This window comes from Saccopteryx leptura, chromosome 12 (genome assembly GCF_036850995.1).
Source record: "Saccopteryx leptura isolate mSacLep1 chromosome 12, mSacLep1_pri_phased_curated, whole genome shotgun sequence".
In the NCBI taxonomy this organism is placed as follows: Eukaryota; Metazoa; Chordata; class Mammalia; order Chiroptera; family Emballonuridae; genus Saccopteryx; species Saccopteryx leptura.
Genome location: NC_089514.1, coordinates 42,904,007 through 42,917,148, shown reverse-complemented (window position 1 = coordinate 42,917,148; position 13,142 = coordinate 42,904,007). Strand labels below are relative to the sequence as shown.

At 34.0% G+C, this 13,142-nt stretch overlaps 1 protein-coding gene across 1 annotated transcript in view; it reads right to left on the bottom strand.

Moving 5' to 3' along the window:
- ORC5 (origin recognition complex subunit 5) overlaps positions 1-13,142 on the bottom strand; it is a 111,443-nt gene that overhangs the window by 83,166 nt on the left and 15,135 nt on the right. Inside the window, exons 4-5 of the mRNA XM_066354167.1 lie at positions 7,069-7,143; positions 3,136-3,247 (exon numbers count right to left, since the gene is read on the bottom strand). Coding sequence (XP_066210264.1) covers positions 3,136-3,247; positions 7,069-7,143 — 187 coding nt within the window. The remainder of the gene's footprint in view (positions 1-3,135; positions 3,248-7,068; positions 7,144-13,142) is intronic.

Sequence of the window (13,142 nt, the reverse complement as noted above, 5' to 3'; positions counted from 1 at the left end):
TTCAAACTTATTTAAACAAATACCATCTCTAATAGGAAGCTAAAAACAGTACACTAACAGGTAACAAATAAATGAAAGAAAAAACCATTTGATTGGTCTTTTGGTGTCTTAAAATTTTGCTATCAAAGTATAAGCTAACACATATTAAATAACCATTTCTAACTTGGAGACAAGAAACTTCTGCTAGAATCCAGAAATACTATCCTTTAATAAACAAACAAAAAAAACTATACAGAAAACAACTATTTTCAGACATCAAACAGGCAGTAAAGGCTATAATACCTGAGAAAAGGGAAACAAATGTGATGAGTCTCACCAACAGCCAGGCTTCCTAACTAGAGGTAATTTTACAAATGTGGTACAAGAATTCCAAAAGGAGGCCATTAATCTCACTGAGTTAAACAGAGTGAGAGTAGAGGGAGCTAAGGCTACTAGAATCTGCGGTCAGAATACATGAGAGAGAGCTACATAAGAAAAAGCTCCAGATAGCTGCATTGGGGTTCCCCTTGAGTCTTGGCTGAATCCCAATATGTATATGAACAGAGTAAAATCCCCTACAGACAAGTAGGAACAACTTCTGGGAAAAACAATTATTGGAGAGCTGTAAGTCAAAGTTCCCAGAGTTCACACATGTGAATCATGCATGTTGCCCCTAGTCAGAACGGAGGAACTCTGCTAAATACACAAGGCACTCAGCAGCAATCCCGGAAGGGCTGTGTCTTAGAAATGGAGCTAAAATTAGCCAAGGAAAAAAGGTTATTTTAGACCTGTCTCCAAAAAAAGCTTAAGAATAGCCTTAGAAGGGCCAAACATAGCTTCAAGTAATTTAAATGCTTTCCAGAAAAAAGTCCAACTCGCAAAAACAAAAAATACAGTATCATTCAATCAAAAATTACTAAACACATGAAGAAGCATAACAGATCCCCATAATGGAGAAAAATCAGTCAACAAAAGCGAACCCAGAATGAAAGAGGCCATAGAATTAGTAGTCAAGGGCATTAAAATCGCTATTATAAATATGCTTATATGCTCAAAGATAGAAAAGCAAAAGCACAATGAGATCTGAAATGAAAAATTCCATTAGATGGGATTAACTGCATATTAGATACTAATAGAAACAAAAGGTAAGTGAACTTTTAAAGACATAGAAACAAAAACTATCCGAAATACACACTAAAAAAAATAGAGATTCAGTAGGACAATATCAATTGGTCTAACATACATATAATATACTCCCAGAAAAAGGGACAGAATAGTTAAATTTTTTAAGAGATAATGGTGGAAAAATTTTCAAAGTTGAGAAATTTACATTTATATATCCAAGAAGTTCAACAAATCTCAAGTAGAATAAACAACATAAGATATTTTTCTTGCCTTTTTATTTCTTTAAAACCCAAATAATAAGTATTATGGGGTTTATAATAAATGTAGAAGAGTAGGACAACAGCACAAGAGTCGTGAGTAGGAAATTGTAAGTCACTGAGACTTTCAGGTTGTTATTATTAAAACGTAACTTATCTTGACTGGTAATGATAACAAACACTAAAATCCTGATCCACTGCATTATAATCCACCTGAAGGAATAAAAAGTATTTCCAAAAAATGAGCAATCTTCATGTGGCAGAGACCAAAAAACAAGAATTCCAAATTGTGCCCCCAGTGTCACTCTGAGTGGAGAGGGTCTCCTCAATACCAGACACCATATTCATAAAGATGACATATGTAGCACATTACAATTAGATGACTTAGTCACTAAGATCAACCTCTTGCTCTGGTTCCATGCTTACTTACTCTAATTTGCCTTATCAATTAATGCTTCCTTCCTCAATGTCTTTTTGTGTGATTAGGGATTTTTGCTTAAAAAAAGAGAACTTGAAATGTAAAAGGCACTGGATTTAATACGTAATAGATTAAATTTAGCTCCATTATTATATACTTTTCAAAAATCTATTAGCTTATACTCTCTAAAATTGGCAAGATCATGTTAGTTATTTAATTATGTCCTTATTTTCTCTCCTTCTATGCTGCTTTGTACCTTCACAGTTTTTAAAATTTTAACCAAATTCTATAATTCATTATACTTTAATCCAACTTCACTAAAATGCAGAAAATCAAATTTTTTATAAACTCCTTAAATATTCTAAATATTTCAATGAAAAATGGGTCATGAAAAAATTTTAACTCAGTAATGACACAAAAACAAAAAAAACTTTTAAATGAAATCTTTTTATTTATTATTTTCTTCCTATCCATTTTTTGTCTCCTGTTTTTGTGACTTTCATGAAACAAAAGCTATTGAAAATAGGATTCTCTTCATCTATTTTTGGGTTCTTTTTAAAAAAAATCTCAGTTAATTAGTTTAGGCAGGTGTTTTTTTGACTGCTGTTATTGTGAAAATAGACAAAACTGTGTTGATCTTAACAATGAATATTTAGAGCTGATCAGCTCCAGGATAGGGTCAAGGAATGCTTTTTTCAGATTCTGCTCATCATTGCATGCTTCACAGTTACAATCTCAGAAATATCCTATTTCTATAGTGACATCACAGTATTAGTCTACAAAACTATTCAGGAACACAAAAAGCTATTGTTTTCTTCCAAAGATAAAATCATAAGGTTCTAGGAAATTTAAGATTAAAAACAAACCAAAAAGAAGTAAGAAGCACAAGGGCTAGCAATTGGTACTTTAAAAATTACAGCTATCAAAAAAGAGATTTACAAAATCAAAAGTATATCACATAGTACTTAAGCCAAGTACAAAGTAAATAAAAACTTCAATATAATTTTAATATACTTTGCTAACCTAATCTGATTCTTATTTGTATGGATGCTACAACTGCAATATATACGTGTATGTGTGTATCTTACTATACTATCTAAAAAAATGTAAAACCACACTATTAGCTCATATGTGAAAACTGCTTATTCAAAAAATTTTAGTAATTACACAAGAATAACCCCTCAGAGTTCTAAAATTAAACCTCCATAAAAGCAGAAACATAAGCTACATTTTATTTGAGACTGGACATAAACTTAAACAGATTAAGGAAAGTATTCCAATTTGAACATGCTGGTTTAATCTTCCAAAGACTATTTTACCAACTATCATTTGTCAAAACAATGTTTTATAATTTACCTATGCTATAATCAGGGAAATACAACACAAATGGCTCAAAGCATCCAGTATTTGGACGAAACTTTTCCCAAATAATCTCACTGAGGAAGATAACAGTCACATTTCTGTCAGTCTGTAAAAGAAAAAAAAATTTGCATTTAAAAAATCTTAATCAGAGCAGTAATTCCATTTGAATTTTTCTTTCAAATAATTCCAGCAAAGTTCTAACATAAAACAAATCATTTGCATATTAACACCATCTTTAGAAAACCTAATCAAGGAGTTCATCCACTTGCAAATTTTCATACATAATTACTTGGAATTTCCATAAAACTTTTAGGTTAATCAATACTTCAGTTACCCATGAATGCTAGGACTTATTTTATAGAAATTAAGAAACACATTTGCTTAAATAATTAAGACAAAACCATTTTATGGGAATTTTCAAAGAAATCATTAGCTTTTAATCAATAAACAAAAAAGGCAAAATTTAACATCTCACTTCATTAAAATGGCTACAGAAACTCTAAAAATAAGAAATAAGAGTTGAAGAAAAATAGATAAGCCATATTATATGGCCACATATTACTGTTAGAAAAACTTAAGTTTTCTTTAAAGGCTATTGTCACACAAATTATTAAGTAAAACTGACTTTCAATATACATTAAAAAAAAAACACAAACAAGCATGGTAGCTCAGTTGCTTAGAGCATTGTCCCAATAAGCCAAGTTTGCGGGTTCAATCCCCAGGCAAGGCACATACATGAATCAACCAATGAATGCATAAATAAGTAGAACAACAATTCAATGTTCCTCTCTCTCTAAAATCAAATCAATAAAATTTTTTTTAAAAGAATGATTTGCCCTGGCCAGTGGCTCAGTGGATAGAGTGATGGCCCAATGTATGGATGTCCTGGATTCAATTCCCAGTCAGGGCACACAAGAGAAGCGACCATCCGCTCCTCTTCACCTCCCTCTCCCCCTTATCTCCCTCTTCCTCTCCTGCAGCCAGTGGCTCAGTTGGTTCCAGCATGGTCCTGGGCACTGAGGATAGCTCGGATGGTCTAAGCGTGTCAGCCTCAGGTGCTAAAAATAGCTCTGCTGATTTGAGCATCAGCCCAAGACAGGGATTGCCAGGTGGATCCCGTTCATAACACATGCAGGAGTCTGTCTCACTACCTCCCCTCCTCTCACTTAAAAATAAAAGAGAATGATCTAAAACACCAGTGTTAAGTAAACAGATATCATGTGAAATATATTTAGAAATTATAATTAGTATACAAAAAGAACACTAAGAGGAGTAGCCTACCATGTATGTTATCCTTCTACAAAGAAGCTACAAATGTCTTCCATATACTAGTTAGAATTTATCTGTATACACCTCTGCGTTCTCAATACAATTTTTTATTTTTCCCATATTCTTTTTGACATCTCCTACATTGATAAGAAGGTTCAACAACAATTCTCTTTTCTGGTACAGTGGAGATTACTATGCATCTTTTAATTTTCTTCATTTTGCATAATTAAAACTAAGACAAAAGTGAAAACTATTTTGTTCTATAACTTCTTAGAACCATATCTCATAAGTAAATTATACTATACTTTGATGGTGATTTACAATTCATTGATTCCTAAGTTAATATATGCAATCTTATATTTCAACTTTCATTATTTAGAAAAAAATTTTGGATTAACAAGGCAGCTGAGTTCAATAAATTAATAATTCCACAAGAATTTAGCACCTTTAAAAAAGAAAAGATTTTTGCCCTGGTCAGTTGGCTCAGCGGTAGAGCATCAGCCTGGTGTGTGGAAGTCCCAGGTTCAATAACCGGTCAGGGCACACAGGAGAAGTGCCCATCTGCTTCTCCACCCTTCTCCCTCTCCTTTTTCTCTATCTCTCTCTTTCCCTCCTGCAGCCAAGGCTCCATTGGAGCAAAGTTGGCCCAGGCGCTGAGGATGGCTCCATGGCCTCTGCCTCAGGTGCTAGAATGGCTTTGGTTGCAATGGAGCAATGCCCCAGATGGGCAGAGCATCGCACCCTGGTGGGCATGCCAGGTGGATGCCGGTCAGATGCATGAGAGAGTCTAATTGCCTCCCTGCTTCTAACTTCAGAAAAATACAAAATATAAAATAAACAAAATAAAAGATTTTTGGTTTTAAATGTATTTGGTCTTATATAAACAATCCTTAATTTTGTTTCTATAAGGATAAAAAAGTATGCTGCTAAACACAATCTTGATTCAAAGTACTGAGTTGTTTTTACTTTAAAATATGATTATCCAGTGCTGGCTGGATAGCTCAGTTGGATAGAGCATTGTCCCAATAAAACAAGGCTGTGAATCCAATACTCGATCAGGGCACATACAAGTATCAACCAATAAATATTGTACATAAATAAGTGGAAAGAAAAAATTGATGTTTCTTTCTCTCTCTCTCCCTCCCCTTTCCTCTCTATAATCAATCAAAAAAATTTTAAAAATATTATATCTGAAAGCATTTCATAAAATCATGTGTTCAGAAATTTCAAAACAACAATTCTCTTTTCTGGTAGAATGAAGATTACTGTGTCTCCTTTAATTTTCTTCAGCTTCCATAATTAAAACAAAAACAAAAGAGACAGGCCTAACTCCTGTGAAGAAACATAGATCATCATAACCGGACATGAGGGGAAAAGATGGGGTAAGTTATACTGGAAGTGCAGAGGACAGTAGGATTGCACTCTGAAAACCAGAGACGGAGTCCAAGACCAAGGCAATGGGAAATATCGGATATGGATGCAAACACAACAAAATAATGAAAAAGCGAAGGAGACAGAGACATCTGCTCAAACAGGATGGGTCCCTGATCTCAGTAGTAAAATGCAGTCAATCAAACTGGGAAAAGCTAGATTATATGAGGAAACTCATAGGAAAACACTTAATCTCCTCCCGTCCTCTCCATATTGGACACAGAAAACTAATACTAAAAGTAAATTTTAGGAGTCAGCATTAAGCACACAATGGTTTCAGTGGCACTTGGAAAATCTCTCTGAACTTGTAGCAGTTCCTCAAATTACAGAGTAATGTATTGAACTTCTAAAACGTAGAACCACTCTAAGCACTACCTCCTCAAATATTTACTTAATTTTTATTATATAATGTTATTTAATTCTTAAATAATAGACATAAAACTAGGTAGATATAAACTATTCTCAAAGCACTTAAAATTTGTTAATGCAAAACTAGAAAATCAATAAAATTTAAATTAACATTAACTGAATATCGTGAATACTGTTTGCTTAAACTAAATCTTTGCTCATTTTGTGAACATGGTTCTAATAAAAAACAGCCACAGTTCTTTTGAGTTTAGCATTTCTATACCAACTAGTATTGGTGAACATTGAATTCTCTTACCAATTTTCTTTATTTAAATTACTGTAAAATCCCGTTATTGCCATAATATTTGGCATTCCCCTGACACATCTGCCCATGAAAAAGATGCCTGCTTATTGCCAGGCCATGACAATTGTAGGAGAACTGATACTATTCAGTGCCAACACACGTGTAAATTGAAGTACAAAGCTGGTTCTGACACTGAGTGACCATTGTATAGAATTAAGATGATCCAGAATAGACATACCATTCTATTTTTAAATTACTGAAATGAAAAAAAAAATTTAATTCTTGCAGGAAATTCAAAGTCTAGCTCACTGGCATTTAGTCTAGGCAAATACCTAAAATCTTCTACTAGAAAACAGGGTTGGTGAGTTATAATTAGAAATAAAAAGAAGAATAAGTGTTATCAAGTCACAAATTGCTTTAACTTGAAAAATATTAATTTCACTCATAACAGAGAAATGCAAATTTATATATTAAGATAATCATTTCTCGCCTATCAGATTGACAAAAAGGATAAAGTTGACAACATAATCTTTTGATCAGGCCATAGGTAAAAAAGACTCTCACACATTACTTACCAATTCTTGCAACCTAAGAAACCCAGGCAAAATATTCGCTTTCATGTCCCTTAGATACTCTGCTTTATCTAGAACCTTATAAAAAGAAATGTAGCATCAAAATCAATTTGCAAAGCCCTTTACAAAACATTTACAATTATGTTATAAATATTAATAATGTATAATTCAAGAATTGAACTTCCCATGGTAAAAAAAAAACTATAATTTTTAATTGCTATTTAATTTGTGAAAGATTTTAAAATAGGTCAAATAAGTTAAAAATGGACTATTTATAATGTTTTAATTAAAATTTCTAAATAGAAAATGAGTCATTCTAAGCTACATTAAATAGGTTTATTTTACAGGTATACTATGAAAAAGATAATGATATAAGATGTCTAAAGACATTTTCTTAGGTTCCCAAGAAATACAACCATGTGCATTCTTTATTTTATTTGATAAATAATAACTGTCCACCATAAACAAAAATTATACCTCTTTATGACCCGAGAAACACAGAAAATTCTGAATTTCATCACATAAAATTTTTCTTGCTTCAACTATAACTGCATGCTAAACCCTGTTTAACTGGATAATGGATAATGTTAAGAAAGACAGAATTGCCTGACCAGGCAGAAGCGCAGTGGATAGAGCATCAGACTGGGGTGCGGAGGACCCAGGTTCCAGACCCCAAGGTCGCCAGTTTGAGCGCGGGCTCATCTGGTTTGAGCAAAGCTCACCAGCTTGGACCCAAGGTCACTGGCTCCAGCAAGGGGTTACTCGGTCTGGCTGAAGGCCCGCGGTCAAGGCACATATGAGAAAGCAATCAATGAACAACTAAGGTGTCGCAACGAAAAACTGATGATTGATGCTTCTCATCTCTCTCCTTTCCTGTCTGTCCCTGTCTATCCCTCTCTCTGACTCTCTCCCTCTGTAAAAAGAAAAAAAAGAAAAAAAAAGAAAGACAGAATTTTGTTCAGTGATAGGACAATGCTATTAGGACTGTTTCATTTTTTTTTAAAGGTACTTACCTTCTATAGATATATAGTATACTATATAGAGATACAGTACACGTACAGATTTATAAATGACATATGATATAGATACAGTATAAACATATTGTTATGGATGACGTGATTCAGGGAATAATAAATGGGGTAGAGATCACACAAAAGTTTGGCCACATGTTAGTAATTATTGAATATACCACACTATTTCTTTTTGTACATTTGAAATTTCCATTAAAAAGGATTAAAAAATTTTTTAAAACCTGTTTGAAGATGTCATTCATTAGTCCATAAAAAAATGAAGTTCTTAAAACACTATTTAAAAATTTACTCAAACATTTTTTACTTTTTGTTATGGGAATTTTAAAATATAAACAAAGTAGGGAGATTAGTAGCTGGAATTCCCACATACCGTATATATTTTTCCCAGCTCCAACAAACATCAACATATAACCAATCTTGTTTCTTCTATCCACTCCTCACTTTTCCCTCCACCATCTAGCTGGATAATTTAAAGGAAATACCATACATACCATTCTCCATAAATATGTCAGTATAGAGCTACAAAAGACTAATTTTTTAAAACATAACTACAGTATCATTATCACACCTAAAAACTTAAACAATATTCCTTAATATCATCCAAAACCAATATTCAAATTTCCCCATTTGTTCCATGAACATCATAGTTAGCTTATTTGATGCAGGATTCAAAAAGGTCCACACATTGTATCTTATGATATTTGGTTTATTTGTAGTCTAAAATCTGTTTTAAAAGGTAACAGTTCCATGACCCTTCCTTTTTTTCCCTGGTATTTGTTAGAGAAACCAGGTCATTTGTCATGTAGGACTTTCCAATTCAGGATTGGCTGACTGCATTTTTTTTTTTTTTTCCGTATTCTGGATTAGTTGATTGCATTTTTTTTCTATATTCTAGATTGGCTGATTGCATTTTTGTAGTATCATTTAATGTGTTCCTATGTCCTCTATATTTACTGTAAAATAATAGGTAGATCCATACTTTTGATCAGATTCAGGTTCGAGTTTTGAGTAATAATACTTCACAAATAGTGCTGTATATTTCTTATTGAACTACATCAGCAAGCATATAATACCTGATTCTCTCTCTTTTTTGGTGATATTAAGACTGACTGACAGGTTCAAGTGTTATAAACCTGATCCATCCATTACAGAGCTCCCCAGTAGCTTCTGACTAAATGATTTCAGCATCAATTGATTATCACTGCCTATGTACAATATTTAATTAAGAATTGCAAAACTATGTATAATCTCATATATTCTTTCTGCATTTATTGGAGGACATTTTTCTAGGAAGAACTTTCCATCATTCCCTATTTAGCTTTCAGAAACAAGTTCATACAGGACAAAAGAAATAAATGCTTGATTCTTTCCCTTTATGTACCAATTTTCAGAATAATGAGTGGGGCCTATCTTAGCACTCTGTGGTTGCAGTAACACATCATTACAAATTTGGTGGCTTAAACAGACTAAAAACTTACTCTTTCATAGCTTTGGAAGTCTGAAGAGCAACATTTCCCCATTTCCCTTTCTGCCCTAAGCCCCGATAAGCACCATTTTACTCTGTTTCCTTGAGGTTAGCTTGATTCCCCATTCAAGTGAGATCATATAGTATTTCCCTTTCTCTGACTTATTTCACTTAGCATAATGCCCTCAAGATGCATCTGTATTGCGTCAAATGGCAGGACTTCCTTCTTTCTTGTGGCTGAAAGCGGAAAATAATATAAACTCAAGCATTTCAAATGGAGTCAAAGTCGCAATTCTAGATGAACTGCCTAGCATGTCTTATTACTTGAATCTTTGTGCTAAACCAGATCTTTGCCCTGAGCTAAAACCAACCTTTTTTTACAAACAATTGTTTGTAAAGCCAACAGGAAAGCAAACCTCTTGACCACAAGGACCAATGATTATGGACTCTATCTGAAGATCAAATCAGTAACCAATGGTATATAGCTAAGAATAGCTCAACTTGTTAGCACCAACAAGGATTCTTTCTTTTCATGTTATTCTTCCTTTCCATTTCTCATAAAAATCCCGTGCTTTCACTCTATAATTGGGACAGTATTTGGGTTTCTGCTAAATCTGTTACCCAAATTGCAATTCTTTGATCCCAAATAAATACCTCTTGCCTCTCATGTCAGCTTTTAAATTTTAGGTTAACAATATATACCACATCTATCACTTCTCAGCCTTCTTGCTAAGATCAAGTGTATACCACATTTTTATATCCACTGACGAATATTTAGGCTATTTCCATATCTTGGCTATTGTGAATAATGCTATAATGAATATGGAAGTGCAGATATAACTTCAAGATCTTGAGTTCATTTACTTTGAATACATACTCATCAATGAAATTGCTAAATCATATGGTAGTTCTATTTTTAATTTTTGAGAAAACTCCACATCATTTTTCCAAGTTGCTGAACCAATTTACATTCCCACCAACAGTTCTAAAGGGTTCCCTTTTATCCACATCCCTGCCAAAACTTATCTCTTATCTTTCTGATGACAGCCATTCTAACAGGTGTGAGGTGACCTCATTATGGTTTTGATTTGCTTTCTCTAATGAAGAATGCTTGCTGCCAAGGAACCTTTCCATGGACCCACTGGCCAGTGGGTATCGTCTTTGGAAAAACGTCAATTAAGTTCCTCTGCTCCTTTTTAAATCAGATTATTTTACTACTGAGTTGTATGAGTTCCTTATATATTTTGGATATTAACCCCTTATCAGATATATGATTTGCAAATATCTTCTCTCATTTTGTTGTTGTAAGTTGTTTCTCATTTTGTTGATGGTTTACTTTTCTGGGTGAAGCGTTTTAATTTGATGTAGTCACACTAAATTATTTTTGCTTTTGTTGTCTTTGTTTTTGGTGTCAAATCCAAAAATCATTGCCAAAACTGATGTAAAGAACATTTTTTTTTTTTTTTTTTTTTTGGTATTTCTCTGAAGCTGGAAACGGGGAGAGACAGTCAGACTCCCGCATGCGCCGACCGGGATCCACCCGGCACGCCCACCAGGGGGCGACGCTCTGCCCACCAGGGGGCGATGCTCTGCCCCTCCGGGGCATCGCTCTGTCGTGACCAGAGCCACTCTAGCGCCAAGGAGCCATCCCCAGCGTCCGGGCCATCTTTTTTTTTTTTTTTTTTTTTTTTTTTTTTTTTTTTTTTATATAATTTTATTTTTTTAATGGGGTGACATCAATAAATCAGGATACATATATTCAAAGATAACAAGTCCAGGTTATCTTGTCGTTCAATTATGTTGCATACCCACCACCCAAAGTCAGATTGTCCTCTGTCACCTTCTATCTTGTTTTCTTTGTGCCCCTCCCCACCCCCTATCCCTCTCCCATTCCCCCCTCCCCCCCGTAACCACCACACTCTTATAAATGTCTCTTAGTTTCACTATTATGTCCCACCTACGTATGGAATAATACAGTTCCTGTTTTTTTTCTGATTTACTTATTTCGCTTCGTATCATGTTATCAAGATCCCACCATTTTGCTGTAAATGTTCCGATGTCATCATTTCTTATGGCTGAGTAGTATTCCATAGTGTATATGTGCCACATCTTCTTTATCCAGTCATCTATTGATGGGCTTTTTGGTTGTTTCCATGTCCTGGCCACTGTGAACAATGCTGCAATAAACATGGGGCTGCATGTGTCTTTACGTATCAATGTTTCTGAGTTTTTGGGATATATACCCAGTAGAGGGATTGCTGGGTCATAAGGTAGTTCTATTTTCAGTTTTTTGAGGAACCACCATACTTTCTTCCATAATGGTTGTACTACTTTACATTCCCACCAACAGTGTATGAGGGTTCTTTTTCTCCACAGCCTCTCCAACATTTGCTGTTACCTGACTTGCTAATAACAGCTAATCGAACAGGTGTGAGGTGGTATCTCATTGCCGTTTTGATTTGCATTTCTCTAATAGCTAAAGAAGATGAGCATCTTTTCATATATCTGTTGGCCATTTGTATTTCTTCCTGGGAGAAGTGTCTATTCATATCCTCTTCCCATTTTTTTATTGGATTGTTTGTTTGTTTGTTGTTGAGTTTTATGAGTTCTTTGTATATTTTGGATATTAGGCCCTTATCTGAGCTGTCGTTTGAAAAAATCATTTCCCATTTAGTTGGCTTTCTGTTTATTTTGTTATCAGTTTCTCTTGCTGAGCAAAAACTTCTTAGTCTGATGTAGTCCCATTCATTAATTTTTGCCTTCACTTCTCTTGCCATTGGAGTCAAATTCATAAAATGCTCTTTAAAACCCAGGTCCCTGAGTTGAGTACCTATGTCTTCTTCTATGTACTTAATTGTTTCAGGTCTTATGTTTAGATCTTTGATCCATTTTGAGTTAATTTTTGTACAGGGGGAGAGACTGTAGTCCAGTTTCATTCTTTTGCATGTGGCTTTCCAGTTTTCCCAGCACCATTTATTGAAGAGGCTTTCTTTTCTCCATTGTGTGTTGTTGGCCCCTTTATCAAAAATTATTTGACTATATATATGTGGTTTTATTTCTGGACTTTCTATTCTGTTCCATTGGTCTGAGTGTCTATTTTTCTGCCAATACCATGCTGTTTTGATTGTCGTGGCCCTATAATAGAGTTTGAAGTCAGGTATTGAAATGCCCCCAGCTTCATTCTTTTTCTTTAGGATTGCTTTGGCTATTCGGGGTTTTTTATACTTCCATATAAATCTGATGATTTTTTGCTCTATTTCTTTAAAAAATGTCATTGGAAGTTTGATGGGAATTGCATTAAATTTGTATATTGCTTTGGGTAATATAGCCATCTTGATTATATTTATTCTTCCTAGCCAAGAACAAGGTATATTCTTCCATCTCATTATATCTTTTTCGATTTCCCTTAACAATGGTTTATAGTTTTCATTATATAAGTCCTTTACATTCTTTGTTATGTTTATTCCTAAGTATTTTATTTTTTTTGTTGCAATCGTGAAGGGGATTATTCTTTTGAGTTCCTTCTCAGTTGTTTCATTGTTGGCATATAGAAAGGCTATTGACTTCTGTATGTTAATTTT